The sequence below is a fragment of the Barbus barbus genome, assembly GCF_936440315.1.
Source record: "Barbus barbus genome assembly, chromosome: 9".
NCBI lineage: Eukaryota > Metazoa > Chordata > Actinopteri > Cypriniformes > Cyprinidae > Barbus > Barbus barbus.
In genome coordinates this window covers 1,442,501-1,462,125 of record NC_136737.1, presented here as the reverse complement: position 1 = coordinate 1,462,125, position 19,625 = coordinate 1,442,501, and the positions used below count along the sequence as shown (strand labels likewise).

Here is a 19,625-nt window from a genome sequence, read left to right as displayed (position 1 = left end):
TCAAGTCATCTTTGCATATATAGAAACCAATCCTGCTGCAATGAGATCAAGCGCAGAACAAATGACGAAGAAAAGGTCTTGAGAAAGACCCTAGTAATCTCTGATGTGTGTGACTGCTCAGATTTAACTTTAAATAGCAAAAGTACTAAATAATCAAAATGCACACATTTCTCATCAGATGATCTGAGCTACTCTCTCTAAGTTTTAATATTTCAGTTTCAACTTATTCTCAGTTAGTTGCCAATGCTACATTTCTGATTTTAGTTTTAGTCATTTATGTGCTTTTAGCATTTTTTTTAAATATATATTTATATTAGCTTCTTTTTTTTTATTTCCGTTTTAGTTTTAATAATCTTTAATACTTTAATATTTCAACTTATTTTAGCCAAGGCAATATTTATTTTTAGTTTTCAATTTATTATTGCATTTTATTTACTATTTATTTAAACAATTTAAATAGCTAAAACTGAAATAAAAAACAAACAATTTATATATTTTATATATAAAAGAATAAAAATGACAAAAGCGCATCATTGCAACGAACATTTTATGGAAAACGCAAAATATAAAAATAAAAGCTAATAAGTAATAACATACACTAAAATACTAGTAATAGTAATAATAAAACATCAGTGTTCTATATTAAATTTATAGCCGTATAGACGTTTATTGTTCGACAGCTACTGACTCGTGAAGTTGAAACGTCAACGAAACTCAACTGAGAACTCAACGAAGTCGCGAGAAAGCAACATCTGAGACTCTAAAGTGAAGTTTCGTGATTCGTTTGGCCCATGTACCTGATCACCGGTCGTGACAGGAAGAGATCAGCCCAGAATTCAGAGTATTTCCTGTTTCAGCCGCTTGTGTTTTCAAACACAAAAAGGCCTAAAAGAGCCGAACGACTAAACTCACACAGATTTAGAGGCACTTCGCTTAGCGCTTCACACAACCTACTACAGCGGCTTACACACACACACACACACACACACACACACACACACACACTAGTGTTGGTCCAGCACATATTGTTCCAGAGAACAGATCTGGCAGTAATGTAAGAGTTTATTTGTATTGTCAGTGTATCACCCAAACACACCCCACCCTCATCAGCTCAGATAAGAAAACTTGACACCAGCACACGGGTGTGTGTGAGATCTTAGTCTGGGTGTGTCCTTGGTTTAACTTCCTCTCCTGTACTCACACAAACACACACACACACAGATGTTTCCAGTCAGTATTGTGGAGGAAACCCCAAAAACCACTGCTTTTTTCTGCCCCCTCTCGTCACTGGCTGACATCACAGCAGCTCAGCCAATCAGAGACTGTTGTCGAGGAAGAACTGAGTACATGTATGTGTGTGTGTGTGTGTGTGTGTGAGAGAGAGAGAACTGCTGTAAAACACGGAATTACAATTCATAGTCTTTGATTCAACAAATTCTGGAAAGACATATTTAAAAAAAACAACCAGTAAAGAAGCTGTTAAACATATCTCGATATTTGTTCATATTTGTCACTTCAACTGAGGCAAAACATTTTAAAATGTAAAAAAATAATAAATAAGGTTAGTGTTTGGGTAGTCATTATTAACTTGATGATTGCGGTAGGTCCTCATTTATTTCTGTAAGTGTTATTCTTTGAGGTTCTGTTAGCGTAAACAAACACATAGTTTCGGTAGATCATTTAGAGAGTAAATCTGCTGACCTCTGCTGGACACAGTACAGTACTGCAGCCATGAACGAGAGAAATGCCCATAAAGGCGCTTAGGTGAGTAAATAAATGTATGTTTGTTTGTTTGTTTAAGAACCGCCATATTGAATAACGTCAGTGCTGTTCTCACTGATTTAGCGGGAGATTCAAATCAAAAACAGCGCGCGTCTTCTAACGGCTTTTACCTCAGTGAGCTTCAAGTCAAGTCAAGTCAAGTCACCTTTATTTATATAGCGCTTTTAACAATGTAAATTGTGTCAAAGCAACTGCACAATATCAAACATATCACAATATCAATATCAAACATATCACAATATCAATATCAAATATTGGCCTCTGGCCAACAAACCAGCAGTTCAATTTAACTGCAGCAAAGTCAGATTGTAAGGTCTCAACTAGTTCCAGTGGTCATTTGGTAATTCTGTATGTTGTCTGAGCGTTGGCATCCTCTGAGGGGTTGGCATTATCTTTTCTCAGGTGTTCGGTCATCTCAGATCATTTAGGGGTTGGATCCAGACTGAAGCTTCTGTCATTCCTAATTACCACGGGATGTTAATCCCGTGGCAGAAACAGAGACAAATAGAAACATAATTAGCGTAGCTGCTGTTCCATCCCAAGCTAAAGAATAATAATAATGTACATTTGATCAGATATACTACAGTACAAGATTATAAAATGCATTATGTGAATGCTTGGCTAAAGAGATGTGTCTTTAATCTAGATTTAAACATAGAGAGTGTGTCTGAACCCCGAACGTTATCAGGAAGGCTATTCCAGAGTTTGGGAGCCAAATGTGAAAAAGCTCTACCTCCTTTAGTGGACTTTGCTATCCTAGGTACTACCAAAAGTCCAGAGTTTTGCGACCTTAAGGAGCGGGTTGGATTGTAGCGTGGTAGAAGACGAGTTAAGTACGCAGGAGCTAAACCATTTAGGGCCTTATAGGCAAGTAATAATATTTTGTAAATGATACGGAACTGAATAGGTAGCCAGTGCAGAGACTGTAAAATTGGGGTAATATGATCATATTTTCTTGACCTTGTAAGAACTCTAGCCGCTGCATTTTGGACTATCTGTAGCTTGTTTATTGAAGATGCAGGACAACCAGCTAGCAGTGCATTACAATAGTCCAGTCTAGAGGTCATGAATGCATGAACTAGCTTTTCTGCATCAGAAACAGGTAGCATGTTTCGAAGCTTGGCAATGTTTCTAAGATGGAAGAATGCTGTTTTTGTAACATGGGAAATATGATTTTTAAAGGACAAGTTGCTGTCTAATATAACACCCAGATTTTTGACTTTAGAGGATGTGACAGTGCATCCGTCAAGTTGTAAATTGTAATCCAAGAGATTCTGTGTATTGTTTTTTGGTCCAATAAGTAATATCTCTGTCTTATCTGAATTTAATAGGAGGAAATTATTGGTCATCCAATCTTTTAAATTTTTTACACAATCTATTATCTTAGATAGTTTAGAAGTTTCACCTGGTTTTGTTGAGATATATAGTTGAGTATCATCAGCATAGCAATGAAAACTAATCCCGTATTTTCTAATAATATTACCAAGAGGCAACATGTATATTGAAAATAGAAGAGGACCTAGGACTGATCCTTGTGGTACTCCATACTTTACTGGTGATAATTGTGATGACTCTCCATTTAAATGAACAAAGTGGTAGCGATCGGACAGGTATGATTTAAACCATCTTAAAGCCTGCCCTTGAATACCAATATGGTTTTGTAGTCGATCTATGAGTATATCATGGTCTATAGTGTCAAACGCAGCACTAAAAATATAGCTTCAGAAATATTTTTATATTTTTATATGTTTTTTAGTTTTAGTTACTTTTTCTTATTTGTAAGTCGCTTTGGACAAAAGCGTCTGCTAAATGACAAAAGTAAGTAAGTAAGTAAGTAAATATTTAGGATTATTAAAGTTTTTCTAGATCTCTTCTAGCAACACACATGTATAATATTTCTCACATTAAGCCGCTGAAATTAAATATGAGGACGAAAATCAGTTTGGATGTGCTTTTTGTGACAGCTGCACAGCAGCGTTGTTTTTCACAAATACAATACAAAGCCAACATAAATAATCGTAAGAAGAAAATAAAGACATTTTAATAAGAATGTTCTGCAAAATACAATTAAACGACAAGCAAATGCCCCTGTTTGGATCGATCAGCGAAGACAGTCATTTTTCTCGTTCTGGTTTTCGTCGCGTCTCTCGTTTGAAGAGTAGACGATGTTTAATCATTTAAAAAACACATTTAACAAAGAGTTAATGGATAAAGCTTATTTATTAACAAATATACATTTTTATTTTTCATCTTACTGGCTCAAAGCAGGTAAAAAAGGCCCTTTAAGACTGCAGAAACTCATTCTCATACACGCTAATCGTTAAAGAAACTAAAGAAGAGGCGTCCGTCACTGATCTGAGGTCAGTCCGCTGTACTGAATCGCTGCTGTTGCCATGGTGATCGCCTCCTCTAACGTCTGCTGATCTTCTAACTGCATATATATACACAACACAAACAGTTCAACAACAACATCCTCACTATATACTGTACAAACTACAATAATATTATATAGCTTTTCTTGAATAAAATAAATTGCCATACTATAAGTTTTTTTTGTTTCAAAATGATTATATTAAAACAGTATACCAATATGGCGTACTATTTACGATAACATTTTAATTACATTTTCAAGTTTTTGATAATTTATGTTGACTACACAAACACAGCAAACAATATGAGGCCAAACCCGCGAATAGAAGATAAGTTTAAGGTAGTTATTTCAGCTAAAACGTTGTATTGTAATCAGAGTAATTAGCCGTGTTTCGTACCTGTACTGCGATCTGTGTGCCGTTTTCTGTTGCTAGCAGCGCCACCTGCTGGTATGGCGACGCGTTCACTTCAGTCATGATGCCGTTTGACGTTACTATGGCAACCTGCAGGAACGAACACAGTTAGTGATTTGAGCTCTGATGACCACACAACACCGTCCATCCCATAACACCCACCGGCTGCAGCTCTTTGCCATCCGTTACCATGGTGAGCTGCTGCCCGCCGCTGGTTCCATCCTGGGTCACCATGGTGACGGCCGTGCCGAGCACCTGCAGGTGTGAGCTGATGTTGTCATCGGTTTCCATGGTGACTTTGCCATCACATTCGCTCTGCTCGGCGTCTTGCGGCGACGCCTCGAAAACCTCTGCATCTGCACGTGAAATTGTTCGTAAGTGCCTTCGAATTCAGTGAAAGTGAAAGCAAGTTAAGAGAAAGACGTACCGGCGTCCTCCACGGTGTCGAAGTCTCCGTGCGCGGTGCGCTTGTGCATGGCCAGCGTGGACGTCTGTCTGTAGGTCTTCCCGCAGTGGCTGCAGGTGTACGGCTTACAGTGCGTGTGAACCACGTGATGCTTATAAAGACTGGAGTACTCCGTGAAACTCTTCCCACAGCCGGGAACCGTACACAGATACGGCTTCTCACCTGAGACAGCAAACAGAACGATGAAACAGACACTAAAGACCGATAACTAATGCTAACATCCATACCAACACATGATAACGCTGTTTATTATAAGCATGTTGCAGTTTTGTTGCTTGTCGCTTTAAACGCTTGAGCTCTTTAAAAGTCATACATCAGCTGGAAAAATCACAACTAAGAAAAATACGTTTAAATTGAAATACAAAAATTGCTAAATTTAAAACTGAATATAAATTGAATCTAGTAAACAGAAATATAAAAAACGAAGAAAAATGACAAGCACACAGCAAAATTACCAAAACCTAAAGTAAAAAACAAAACTGAATAAAATGTAAAAAAAAAAAGTAAATAGTTCTGAAAGTGATTCCAAGGACATCGTTCCTTCATATCGTTATAGTTGTGGTGTGAGGTTCACTATTCTCAAAGAATTAGAACGATTTTAAAACTTTATTATTATTGTTATAGTCATCATTTTTGGTGTGATCAGGCCTTAACACTTAAGTTGCGTTCGCATTAGTGAAATTTTACATGTAAAAAAGGTCCACTGCCAATAGTGTAGCAATGTATAAAGCCGCTTTCAAACCATCCAGCCTTCTGTTGGTCAACGTGGCAAATTTGCGCGATCAACTTGAACATGTGAGAAATCTACGAACTTTTTCGCCCTTGCGCAATATGGAACGCAGATTTTGTCAGCGAAATATCACAGAGCATGAATTAAATTATTAGAGCAGCGGTACATGTGAGCACTGTGTTACCGGTGTGTATCCTCATGTGGTTCTTGTAGTTGGTTGCGCTGGCGAAGGCTCTTCCGCAGGACGGCTCCGGACACAAGTATGGCCGCTCGCCCGTGTGCGTTCGCGTATGAACCTTACGAATGTTGGAGGTGGTGAAGGAGCGTCCGCAGCCCTCGTATGGACACTTAAACGGCTTCTCGCCTGCGAGAGAAAGACAGTTAGGTCGCTGAGTTTTTTATAGCACTTTTAACCATACAGATTGTGTCAAAGCAGCTTATAGTATTAAATAGGAAAATAGTGTGTTAATAATGCAATAGTAAACACTCAATCTTCAGTTAAAGGCAGTTCTTCACTGAATTCAGTGATGTGATCGTCCAGCCTAGTTCAGTTTAAATAGTATCGATGATATCGCTGGAAATGTCTGCGTTTAAACTCAGTTTGGTTATGCGTTCGTACCGGTGTGCGTGCGCACGTGCTTCTGCAGGTCTCCGGAGGTTTTGAAGGCTTTGTAGCACATGTCCTCGGGGCATTTGTAGGGTTTCTCGCCCGTGTGCGTGCGCAGGTGGCTCTTGAGCCCGTACCCGGTGGCGAAGGCTTTAGCGCAGGACGGTACTTCACATCGGTACGGACGGTCACCTGTGTGCGAGCGCTCATGCACCTGCAACACACACAGACAGTTGAAGTCAAAAGTTAGCATCCCCCTTTCAGAATCTGCAAAATGTGAATTATTTTACCAAAATAAGAGGGATCATACAAAATGCATGTTATTGTTTATTTAGTACTGACCTGAGCAAGATATTTCACATGAAAAATGTTTAAATATAGTCCACAAATTTTGACCTGAACTGTACACACAGCTGTGAGACTCTAGCGGCCTGCTCTGCCCCAGTGCATTGTGGGAAGCTCTGTACCTTCAGATGGTGTGCTGTGGTGTAATATCGGCCGCAGCCCGTGTGTCCACAGCGGAAACTCTTCTCTCCGGCCTGCTGGACTTTACCGGAGCTCCAGACCTTCCCCTCAAACATCAGCTGAGAAACAACACACGTTATATTGACACACACTGCATCTATCTGTTTACATAAATTAAATAAACTATCTATATAAACAAAGCAGTATTGTTATTGTTAACTAAAACTATAAAAATAAAAAAAAATCGGCAATTGAAAGTGCACAAATAAAATGAAAAAACAAACAAAAAATGAAAAACTTGAACATTAGTTAGTCAGAAGTTAGAAATGTTGCCTTGTAATCAATAAAATCTATAAATTATCTAAATAAAGCAAATTAGCAATCTATCTGGCTAAATAAACTAATACAAATCAATCAATTATCTATATAAATAAACAAAGTTAATAATTGTTTTAAATAATAAAATCAATAAATTATCCATTTATCTGTCTGTATCTAAACAAATATAATAAATAAATGATTGATCTAAATTAATAAATTTTTAAAAATGAATAAATGATCAATCTATTTAAATAAATAAACATAAATAAGTGAATCTATCACACCTGTATGCTGGTCTGCTCCGCTCCATTTGTGTTCTCCATGTTTTCATCGACCTCGACCTCTGACCCCGTCAGCTGAGCCACATCAAATCAAACAGCAGTTATGAACATATAAAAGCACTAGGCCTGGGTATCGTTTGACTCTTACAGATTCAGATTCTGCTTATCGATTCCAATAAGATAAAGAAAATCCAATATATAAAGGAATGAAGTCAAACATTTATTGTGTGTCTTTTTACAAATCATTCTGCTGCAGCTGAATAACACAAGAATCAGCAACAGAAGAGGACCTGAGGCCTGTGCTTTAATCACAAAAGTGTTCAAGTCAAGTAAACAATAGAATAAAATAATAACAGTCATACAATTTACATTTTTCTGGATTCCAGTTTTTTCCAGTTTAACTCCTTTTTAATGGTTAAATTGAAGTTTATTAATCAAAAAGCATATATGTTTCATGATTTTAATAAATAATTTAACATCAGTTTATTAAAAGAATAACACAAATTACATTTAGGGCTCTATGAACTGTTTTATTTTATTTTTTTACACCTTATTGTTGTTACCAAATTCTGTTTTAGCATGTCTAATTATTTGAATGCATAACATTTTTATTTATTTATTTATTTTTATATATTTCTACAATTTTCGGTTTATTTACATTTTTCTGGTTATCAAATGAAGGCATAAAAACATGAAAATTAATCAAATTAAAATCAAGTTTTATTAATTTCTCAACAGTAGTAGTAGCCTAGCCATATTTCTTACATTCTAATGAACGACAGTAATACATTTCTGCCACAATGTCTTCAAGTTAAACTGAACTTTTATTTTGCCGGGTTGCCGTGCATACATATGATGCTAGTTTTACTCAAAGGGTAAAGCACTCATGAAGTGACTCTCAGAGCAGTTCTGGAGATGTTCATGTATTTACGTCCTCATTTATTGACACGACAGATGGTGAAATCTCCGCGAGCGTCACACGCTTTAGTTTGTGTGTAGTAAAAATAAAACGTGTTTCTGCGGCATTCATTCACACAGAGACACGCAGAACATGAACGATTCATAGTTTTTCTGGCTTAATATTCACAGATACTAGTCTATATTGTGATTTGATTGAAGTGTAATGACGTACTTTTGATTACTTCATCCAAACTTTGGCAAATTCTATGGAATTCCGTGTTAAACTGTACATTCTGTTTTTATGACTGGATTCCACGATTCCGTCCACGTTTTCCGCCCTAACATCCTTTCCTGCCATGGAAACGCACAGAACAGTTCGAGAACAGACACGAGCTGAGAACGCGCAACTTCCTTCCGTTCCCGCACTTAAATCACTTTAAAATGCGAACGCAGGAATCATTAAACAGAATCGAAACATTGGAAATTTAGAACCGGTTTTTGAGACCCAACCCTAAAAATCAGGGCTAGCGTTGAGCATGTCACGTATGTGTGGTCAGACCTTGCTAGCGTAGCTCTCCAGCGTAGCGATGGCCTCGGCGTTTAGCTCCACAGCGCCGCCCGTCTGGTGGTGGATGTACGCCGTGCTGCCGTCCTCCAGCTGAACGGCCTCCACGGCGCCGGGGTCGAAGCCGTCTGTCACACACAGAGGTCAGAGGTCAAGCGCGCTCAGGGACTCGTGTATGTAAGAGTGTTAGCGTATGGGCACCTTTAGGTGTGTGGTGAATGAAGGCCGTGGTCCCGTCCTCCAACTGCACCGCCTGACCGTCCTCAAACGCCAGCGACTCTAAACACACACACACACTCGTCAATATCACTCTCTCTCTGAGTAACACCAAAGACACCTATAGTAGTAGAGTCCTATGAAATCCGTTTTATTATTTTTTGCAGATTCCATTTTAATTTTCTGGACTACTTTGTAATGGTTAAATTAGTACTTGTCAAAGATTAATCGTTTTATATGCTTATCTTTATAGTTATGGTCTTTGGTGTGAACAGGGCTTTAGAAACCGGAGGCTAGACCAGCCAATGCAAATGCACAGTCTTAAGCGCATTATAACTGCACATGCGCATTGGCTGTTATACGCTCTTTAAACACTGTTTCAACATAAGCAACAACATTCATGTGGCAGTCCATTTCAGATTTTTCATAGGGCAGTTTTTGAGATTTTTAGATAGGACTTGGTCTTGTATGAGCTGCCCGGAGGCGTTGCAAATATGGCCGCCGAGTGAACACACACCTTTCTGCTGGACGCTGACGTGCTGAATGAACGCCGTGGTCCCGTCCTCCAGCTGAACCGTGTTTCCCTCCATTAGACTCCCATCTGAACATCACAACACCATCAGATCTCTTACACCAGGGCTGTCACTAACATTTATTTGGGTAATCGGACGATTATTCTGGCGATTAATCGAGTAATCAGCCAATTATTCTGTCGATTAATCGAGTAATCAGCCAATTATTCTGGCGATTAATCGAGTAATCAGCCAATTATTCTGACGATTAATCGAGTAATCAGCCAATTATTCTGGCGATTAATCGAGTAATCAGCCAATTATTCTGACGATTAATCGAGTAATCAGCCAATTATTCTGACGATTAATCGAGTAATCAGCCAATTATTCTGTCGATTAATCGAGTAATCAGCCAATTATTCTGACGATTAATCGAGTAATCGGCCGATTACTCTGGCGATTAATCGAGTAATCAGCCAATTGTTCTGTCGATTAATCGAGTAATCAGCCAATTATTCTGTCGATTAATCGGCCAATTAGTCTGCCGATTAATCTAGTAATCAGCCAATTATTCTGACGATTAATCGATTAATCAGCCAATTATTGATAATATCGAGTAATCGAATAATTGTAATTTATTAAGTAATAAAAATAGACCTAAGCGAACAATAGCCTTTAAAATTACATTAAAAACTAGTGCTGTCAATCGATTAATCGCATCCAAAATAAAAGTTTTTCTTTACATATGTGTGTGTACTGTGTATATTTATTATGTATATACAAATACACACACATACTGCATATATTTTGAAAATATTTACATGTATATACATTTATATTATTATATATAAATATATTTAATATAGAAACATAACATTTTTCTGAAATATATACATGCATGTGTTTTTGTATTTATACGTAATAAATATACACAGTACAGACACATAAATAATGTAAACAGAAACTGTGATTAATCGATTGACAGCACTAGTTATAATACTGATAGTATTGTCTCACCACTGATGGTCTGCTGTATGTAAGCGGTGGATCCATCGCTCAGAGCCACGGCCTGAAGCCCCAAACCCTCCATCATCTCACTGCAGCTCTGAACACACACACATTACAGCCTAAACAACTCAACTACACACACCTACAGTCATCATCTGATACCTCACACCTCAAATACAGCTGGCTAATAACAATACAATTCCACTGATATTTCAAAATCTTTTAGAAGGATTCAGTTTTATTTCAAATATGTGAAGTGTTTAGATTTCACGCACCATCTTGGCAACATTTACCGTTATTCGGGGAATTATCGTCGGCAAAATACACACAATTGGGCACAATGTTGGTCATGAGAATTAACCGTCAGAAACGGTTGCGCTTGTGATAGTGATTGAGTGCATATTTCACCGCACTAACTAACTCACCTCCTGTGCATCTGTGCCATAGCTTCATTTATATTCTGCATTTTAGGCTCATTAGGTTCAAGATTCCTGGTATTGCAACACTGTTTTAATGCTAACGAAGCTGATTTCCCCCCAAATTAACACTTTACATTTACATTTATGCATTTAGCAGACGCTTTTATCCGAAGCGACTTACATTGTATTCAAGTTACAGTTTTTACATTTTATCAGCTCTTGCTTTCCCTGGGAATCGAACCCATGACCTTGGCGTTGCTAGCGCCATGCTCTACTATTTGAGCTACAGGAAATTAATTATTATTATAAAATGAATTATTATTAAAATTGCATTTTGTTGATCATGGCAGTATTTGTTATAATGGCTTTAATTTGTCCAGATTATAATAACAAAAATGTATTATTGTAATAGTCAATTATTATTCTATCCGTCTAAATAAAGCAATAAATATAATCAATAATTGCGACATTATTTTGAATGATAATGAATTAATTTTTCTTGCAAATTCTCATTATAACAATGCAACAAAACAAATTATTTACGTTTTGTGATCACGTTAGTATTTGTTGTATTGGCTTTAATTCATGTTGATTTTAATGAAACATATTTTGTTGTATTTATAAAAGTACATGGAATAGAAAATAATGAGAATTAGGAAAGCAGTTTATGCGTAAAGCGTTTAGATTGGCAGTAATTTCCGCAGGCGATGTGGAGTTTAAAGCGAGTGCTGGTCAGGTGAAATCGCCTGTTGATCAACACAAATATGATTATTTTAGGAGTTATTCTGTGTTTGCTGCGCGGATATTTTGCCGCGAATTGACCGAACTTTTTTGGCGTTGCTTAGCAACAGAAGTTGACTACAACCAAACAAATCCAGCAGACACTGGTGCTGTTGCTAAGCAACATTCTGTCCAGGTGACAGTCAAAATAAGTAAAAGGCAGCGTATCTGCGCTGCTGCAACACACACAGAAGTACCACAGTACACCATGTTTCTGCACGGTTACCATGGTAATACCGCGGTGTGTTTGAGGAGCCGGGAGCAGCATGTAAGTCTTCTGGAGCATGATTTAGTTGATAATACTGTAGCATGCTGCTACCCTCGGTGTTTACAGACACGCGCGCGCCGCAGGCCTCGTGTCACGCGCTCTTGCTTTCTCGCTCTCTCTCACGCGCACAAACACACACATAGACGGACAGAGCGCGGGAATAATGTGTATAATGTGTGTGTGTGTGTGAGTGTGTGCAGCGCTGCTGTGTGTCCGCCACTATCCCATCATTCTCTCCGGAGCAGCAGCAGCGCAGGCTGGGATACTCACCACCGCCAGCGGCCCGGCATGCACCGCGGCACTCGATCACGGTCCTCCGGCAGGCGGCGCTCTAACACTAAACACAATCAGGTTGTTTCCATACACTTTATTTATATATATATATATATATATATATATATTAAAACAAAACGTCTATATTGCCAGGAGACACAGAGATGTATTCGATTAAACCGGTAAAATGACCTAATAACGGTTAAAAGAAGTATACACAATGTTTAAGAGGCTTTTATTGCAGATAAAACTATTATAAATGAATAAACGAATAATAATAAGTTTGAGAAAGAGCTGTGTTGTAGCATCTCACAGTATAAATTATTTTGTTATGATGGGCGTTAGATTTACTGTTTTTGATTTCCCCCCTATTTCTGTTAATAAATACTATATATATATATATTATAAAACAAATAATAATGACATTATATAATTTCCGAAGTCACGTGTTTGAGCCACAGAGCGCCTCCTGCCGTCTACAGAGAGACTCACATCCGGTCCTCCACATTCACTTCCGCCGCGTTCCATCTCTTAATAACCCGGAACCGGAAGAATACAGCTCATGTGGAGGACATGTTATTCAGAAACATTCACTGATATACAGCAAAAGCTTACCTTTATTATATTCAAAAAGCTTCTTAGAATCTCAGCACTGTTGGCGAATACTGATATTACCTTTAGCATTATTATACCTTGTGTGTCTTATTTCTCAAGTACTGTACACAGATTAAAATGACTAATATATTTATAATTCTATATCTAATTGATATCTATGTGGTCATGTATGTTTAGTCTCAGCTGTATTCATCTGTTTCCACACTTTACTGTGTACATCACAATCATCATTCGACTACAGGAAACACACACATCGTTAAACCGGCGGTGATGTCATCGCTCGACAGGATGTGACATCATCGGCTGAAGGCCAACATTTAAAGTGCTCTGATTGGCTGATCGCGGATCACATTGCAACACAGATTCATGACAATAAAACACATTTCCGACACGTTACTGCGATGCAAACATATTTACCATCATTACCGTAATCAGAACAGATTCTCCTGATTCTCGTTACCATAATATTACTAAATATTCTCACTGTCATTCCCGTAACACACACACATCCTCATTACCGAAATATGATCATTCATTACCGTCACCAAAACCAGACCATAATATAAGAGAGATTCTGAACATCATAATAATGAAAAATACACACAACTCTCGTTACCGACTTTAAACAAAGATTTATCATAACATGGAAACATTTTCTCTCGTTTATTCCAGATAAAATTATTCTTGACTTCAGTATATCAGTTATATTTAATCTCATTACCGTTACCATAACACAAACATATTATTCCAGAAATAGTACTCTTATTTAAATTCAGTCACTACAACAATTATCATAAAATGTAAAAATAGTTGACTTTATATATTAACATTAATTGAATTGTAACCGTAATGAGAATAGTTTTTTTTGCATCCCAGTAATGAGGACGAAATGTGCTGAACGGCCATGAAAACAATGCCAAAATGTACTAAAATATCCTAAAATAGGTTTGATTTCCTTTCAACAAAATACAGTTTCTTTGAAGTTTGCGAGCGAACGTGTTTCCGAGCGTCTGGGGCGAGGATCAGAAAACATGACAGAAGTTCAGCAGAAACAGCGCCGTCTGAAGGAGGAGAACCCAAGAGCTGAGGTCACTTCCTGCGGCGTCCAGCCTGGATCAGTCCGAGGCACAGAGTCTCAGAGCACAGGGCCGTCACACAGCACTCTCTGAGCTCCAGACGGGAGGAGCTGCATCAGCCAGTAGCGCGGGTCGGCCAGCACTGCGCACAGAAGAAGAAGAAGCAGCACAGTAATGAAGAGGCGCTCCGGCCGGCGTCTGCAGCTCACGGCTCTGAGAGATGAGTCTTACCCATGTCTCCCGGCTCCAGCCACAGACTGAAGGAGCGGCAGTGGTTTTGGCATCGCTGGACGGGAAGAACACGCACCGACGGAGAGCCCTCGGCCACCACCAGCCAGCCCAACACCTGCACACGCTACAACAACAACACAGAGATGTGCGTCATATTCAGTCAAACCTACACTCATTCAGCACGTCTCACAGTAACACAGTTTAGAAACTCATTGATCTTCATAATGTCAGGTAACTTTGATAGAAAGGTATGTAATGAATTGTGTTGAATAGCTGTCAGCTGTTACATTTAAGAACATAATTAGATAAAACCAATTTAGCTCAACCAATCACCAAGCAATGCTTCATTCTGTTCAGTCTGTGGTGTGAAAAGATCACATTAGCAATTAAAGAATACCAAATACCAAATTTTACTGGAAGACCACTGTATGAAGAATTTTTGGGTGTAATGTGTCACAGTTTACTTTATTTTGTTATCCTCACTTACATTTATGAACTATAGTGTCCTGCACCCACTAGTAAAAAAATATTTAAAAAATTATGTCTGCTGTCTGAATCATTTTTGGTTTGACTGTGTGTGTGTGTGTGTGTGTGTGTGTGTGTATATATATATATATATATACACACACAATTATCTATACACATACATATATAGAATACAGCAGGTAACATAAGTATTGAACATGTCACCATTTTTCTCACTTCTCACTTCATTTCTGAACTTATTTGTTTTCTTTGTATGGATTACTTGGGTTTTTACCAATGTCTGGTGAAAATTTCATGTCAACAGCACCTTTAGAAATATATTTACTGAGAAAAATGTTGAGGTGTTCAATAGTTATTTTACCGGCTGTATGTGAAGCAGTGTTCTGACCGTGTGTGGAGTGCTGGGTCTGTTGCTCAGGTGGCAGCGCTGCAGAGTTGTTCCTGTGTTCTCCAGCAGAGGGCAGAGCTCAGTGTCTGGAAACAACCACTGGAGAAGCGTCTCTCTGGGACTGGACGAGAAACTCCTGACACACACACACACACACACACACACACACACACGAGCTTCAGACACACAGATACAGATGCTGACGATCATCTAATAATCAGAGCGCTGCTGGTTACCAGAGCAGGGTGAAGTTGGCCGGTGTTGCTGTGAGCGTCTGCAGCTGTGAGAACTGCTCCAGATGAGACACACGGCGAGACAGAGACTCTCCGCCCTGAAACACACACACATTAACCTCCATCACCACACACTGTGACTGTGTGTGTGTGTGTGTATTCTATACTGGATTCTTGTACCTTGAGCAGCAGTGGTTGTGTGTGTCTGATGATCTCCGCAGACGCTCTCAGCTCCAGCACTTCAGTCACGTCTGCGCAGGCCGAGCAGTTCACCTGCGGCATCTGAGACACACCGGACGCCCACCACTCGTGAAACCCTGCACACACACACACACACGTTAAGATGGACGCGATTACACATTACAAGTAACATAATCAGATTACTTTTTAAAGTGTCTAGTAAAGTAACGCATTACTTGTAAATTCAGAAGGAAATATCTGAGTTATTTTTCAAATGCATAACTCCAGTTCCTGTGTTTGTGATGTATTGAGTGACAGCTCTGGTGTTGAGAGAAATCAGGAGTAAGTGCAGAGCGTTGTGTGTGAACATGATCTTACTGTAGTTCTAGACTAAATATCAACATGATCTTACTGTAGTTCTAGACTAAATATCAACATGATCTTACTGTAGTTCTAGTCTAAATATCTACATGATCTTACTGTAGTTCTAGACTAAATATCATCATGATCTTACTGTAGATCTAGACTAAATATCAACATGATCTTACTGTAGTTCTAGACTAAATATCAACATGATCTTACTGTAGTTCTAGACTAAATATCATCATGATCTTACTGTAGTTCTAGACTAAATATCAACACGATCTTACTGTAGTTCTAGACTAAATATCAACATGATCTTACTGTAGTTCTAGACTAAATATCTACATGATCTTACTGTAGTTCTAGACTAAATATCTACATGATCTTACTGTAGTTCTAGACTAAATATCAACATGATCTTACTGTAGTTCTAGACTAAATATCTACATGATCTTACTGTAGTTCTAGACTAAATATCATCATGATCTTACTGTAGATCTAGACTAAATATCAACATGATCTTACTGTAGTTCTAGACTAAATATCAACATGATCTTACTGTAGTTCTAGACTAAATATCATCATGATCTTACTGTAGTTCTAGACTAAATATCAACACGATCTTACTGTAGTTCTAGACTAAATATCAACATGATCTTACTGTAGTTCTAGACTAAATATCTACATGATCTTACTGTAGTTCTAGACTAAATATCTACATGATCTTACTGTAGTTCTAGACTAAATATCATCATGATCTTACTGTAGTTCTAGACTAAATATCAACATGATCTTACTGTAGTTCTAGACTAAATATCAACATGATCTTACTGTAGTTCTAGACTAAATATCAACACGATCTTACTGTAGTTCTAGACTAAATATCAACACGATCTTACTGTAGTTCTAGACTAAATATCAACATGATCTTACTGTAGTTCTAGACTAAATATCAACACGATCTTACTGTAGTTCTAGACTAAATATCAACACGATCTTACTGTAGTTCTAGACTAAATATCAACACGATCTTACTGTAGTTCTAGACTAAATATCAACATGATCTTACTGTAGTTCTAGACTAAATATCATCATGATCTTACTGTAGATCTAGACTAAATATCATCATGATCTTACTGTAGATCTAGACTAAATATCAACATGATCTTACTGTAGTTCTAGACTAAATATCAACATGATCTTACTGTAGTTCTAGACTAAATATCATCATGATCTTACTGTAGTTCTAGACTAAATATCAACACGATCTTACTGTAGATCTAGACTAAATATCAACATGATCTTACTGTAGTTCTAGACTAAATATCTACATGATCTTACTGTAGTTCTAGACTAAATATCAACACGATCTTACTGTAGTTCTAGACTAAATATCAACACGATCTTACTGTAGATCTAGACTAAATATCAACATGATCTTACTGTAGTTCTAGACTAAATATCATCATGATCTTACTGTAGTTCTAGACTAAATATCATCATGATCTTACTGTAGTTCTAGACTAAATATCAACATGATCTTACTGTAGTTCTAGACTAAATATCAACACGATCTTACTGTAGATCTAGACTAAATATCTACACGATCTTACTGTAGTTCTAGACTAAATATCATCATGATCTTACTGTAGTTCTAGACTAAATATCTACATGATCTTACTGTAGTTCTAGACTAAATATCAACATGATCTTACTGTAGTTCTAGACTAAATATCTACACGATCTTACTGTAGATCTAGACTAAATATCAACATGATCTTACTGTAGTTCTAGACTAAATATCTACATGATCTTACTGTAGTTCTAGACTAAATATCTACATGATCTTACTGTAGTTCTAGACTAAATATCAACACGATCTTACTGTAGATCTAGACTAAATATCATCATGATCTTACTGTAGTTCTAGACTAAATATCATCATGATCTTACTGTAGTTCTAGACTAAATATCATCATGATCTTACTGTAGTTCTAGACTAAATATCAACACGATCTTACTGTAGATCTAGACTAAATATCTACACGATCTTACTGTAGATCTAGACTAAATATCTACACGATCTTACTGTAGTTCTAGACTAAATATCAACATGATCTTACTGTAGTTCTAGACTAAATATCTACATGATCTTACTGTAGTTCTAGACTAAATATCTACATGATCTTACTGTAGTTCTAGACTAAATATCTACATGATCTTACTGTAGTTCTAGACTAAATATCAATATGATCTTACTGTAGTTCTAGACTAAATATCAACATGATCTTACTGTAGTTCTAGACTAAATATCAATATGATCTTACTGTAGTTCTAGACTAAATATCTACATGATCTTACTGTAGTTCTAGACTAAATATCTACATGATCTTACTGTAGTTCTAGACTAAATATCAACATGAACTTACTGTAGTTCTAGACTAAATATCTACATGATCTTACTGTAGTTCTAGTCTAAATATCTACATGATCTTACTGTAGTTCTAGACTAAATATCTACATGATCTTACTGTAGTTCTAGACTAAATATCAACATGATCTTACTGTAGTTCTAGACTAAATAGCTTCGATGATCCAGTTCAATCATACTAATAATCAGAAATAACACGTGTTTGATTTTAGTTATTGCTGAATAGTGTTGATCTTTCTTCTCCTGCGTCATATTCTTCATGTGATTAGTTTGAGCGGCGCCCTCTACTGTACAGACCTGAATCTACATTTCCTTCAGTCTGAGCCGGATTCACTTCACTTTTGCTGTGAAAGGGCTTTACATTTGTACAAGAACAACTTTTTATATTAAAAACAAATCAAGCCCTGCCCAGATTTACAAAGTAACTCAAAAGTAACGTAACACATTACTTTCCATAAAAAGTAACTAAGTAACGTAATTAGTTACTTTTTTAGGGAGTAACGCAATATTGTATTCTATACTGGATTCTTGTGTAATAGGACCCTCTTGAAAACAAGATGATGCATCTCAAGGGGTTTATCCCAAACAATAAAATTTGTTGCAATTACTTTTAAAAGTAACTTCCCCCAACACTGCGTGTCTGACGGTGTGTGTTGGTGTGTGTTGTGTCTCACCGTGCAGGTTGTATTTGTTGGTGATGGGCAGCTCCAGCAGCCGTGCGTGACTGAGAGGAGATGAGCTGTTGAGTCCGGCTGTGCTCGAGGAGTCCAGCAGATGAGCGCTATGAGGATACGTGAACACCAGCACCGCCATCAGCAGAACCCCCAGCGCCAGCAGCAGCTGCACACACACACACACACACACACACACACACACACACACACACAATCTGTGACAGGCGCTACACATGCCAATACTGATATATATATTAGGGCTGTGCGATTTGGGGAAAATATCTAATTGCAATTTTTTTGACAAAAATGTAAATATAAAAGATGTATACACATGCGATGGATGTGATAATGTATGTACGTGTATATATATATATATATATATATATTAGTGCTGTCAAAGGATTGATCGCAATTAATCACATTCAAAATAAGTTTTTCTTTGCATAATATATGTGTTCTGTGTATATTTATGAAGTATATATAAATACACACACATACAGCATATATTGAAAATATTTACATGTATATATTTATATAATTTATATTATAAAAATGTTTAATATATAAACAAC

At 37.4% G+C, this 19,625-nt stretch overlaps 2 protein-coding genes across 7 annotated transcripts in view; both read right to left on the bottom strand.

The window, feature by feature from the left end:
- Nucleotides 1-3,793: 3,793 nt before the first annotated feature.
- LOC306875235 (zinc finger protein 76-like) lies at nt 3,794-12,407 on the bottom strand. 5 transcript variants are annotated; one of them, XM_079425715.1, is made up of 13 exons: nt 10,930-12,407; nt 10,646-10,733; nt 9,634-9,717; nt 9,102-9,179; nt 8,895-9,028; nt 7,439-7,510; nt 6,836-6,952; nt 6,381-6,582; nt 5,946-6,125; nt 4,993-5,193; nt 4,728-4,921; nt 4,551-4,655; nt 3,794-4,213 (listed from the first exon to the last, which is right to left on the bottom strand). In XM_079425715.1, exons 2-13 carry the CDS (start codon nt 10,719-10,721, stop codon nt 4,130-4,132), a joined length of 1,527 nt encoding a protein of 508 aa, XP_079281841.1. In that variant the 5' UTR covers nt 10,722-10,733; nt 10,930-12,407; the 3' UTR covers nt 3,794-4,129. The 5 variants fall into 5 exon arrangements, with proteins under 5 accessions (XP_079281841.1, XP_079281840.1, XP_079281842.1 ...); XM_079425714.1 differs by having other exon boundaries at nt 12,374-12,405; XM_079425716.1 differs by having other exon boundaries at nt 11,062-12,377.
- A 535-nt stretch (nt 12,408-12,942) lies between these two features.
- The window catches only part of LOC306874498 (bombesin receptor-activated protein C6orf89 homolog), a 10,383-nt gene continuing 3,700 nt past the window's right edge, over nt 12,943-19,625 (bottom strand). The window contains exons 3-8 of one of the 2 annotated variants that reach the window (XM_079424607.1): nt 19,054-19,219; nt 15,586-15,722; nt 15,409-15,503; nt 15,173-15,308; nt 14,299-14,422; nt 12,943-14,209 (exon numbers count right to left, since the gene is read on the bottom strand). In XM_079424607.1, the coding sequence (XP_079280733.1) occupies nt 14,127-14,209; nt 14,299-14,422; nt 15,173-15,308; nt 15,409-15,503; nt 15,586-15,722; nt 19,054-19,219 (741 nt within the window). In that variant the 3' untranslated portion in view covers nt 12,943-14,126. Of the gene's footprint in view, nt 14,210-14,298; nt 14,423-15,145; nt 15,309-15,408; nt 15,504-15,585; nt 15,723-19,053; nt 19,220-19,625 lie in introns of both variants that reach the window. The other variant, XM_079424606.1, reaches the window with a different exon arrangement.

Bases quoted from the DNA above. Each gene is read 5' to 3' on its own strand.
- LOC306875235 (XM_079425712.1), bottom strand. From the start codon at position 12,121: ATGCTCCAGAAGACTTACATGCTGCTCCCGGCTCCTCAAACACACCGC. The intron at 6,953-7,438 runs GTGTGATAGATT...GTTGTTTCTCAG, and splicing joins CGGAGCAGACCAGCATACAG to CTGATGTTTGAGGGGAAGGT. The intron at 5,194-5,945 runs GTAACACAGTGC...TTGCTGTCTCAG, and splicing joins CCACATGAGGATACACACCG to GTGAGAAGCCGTATCTGTGT.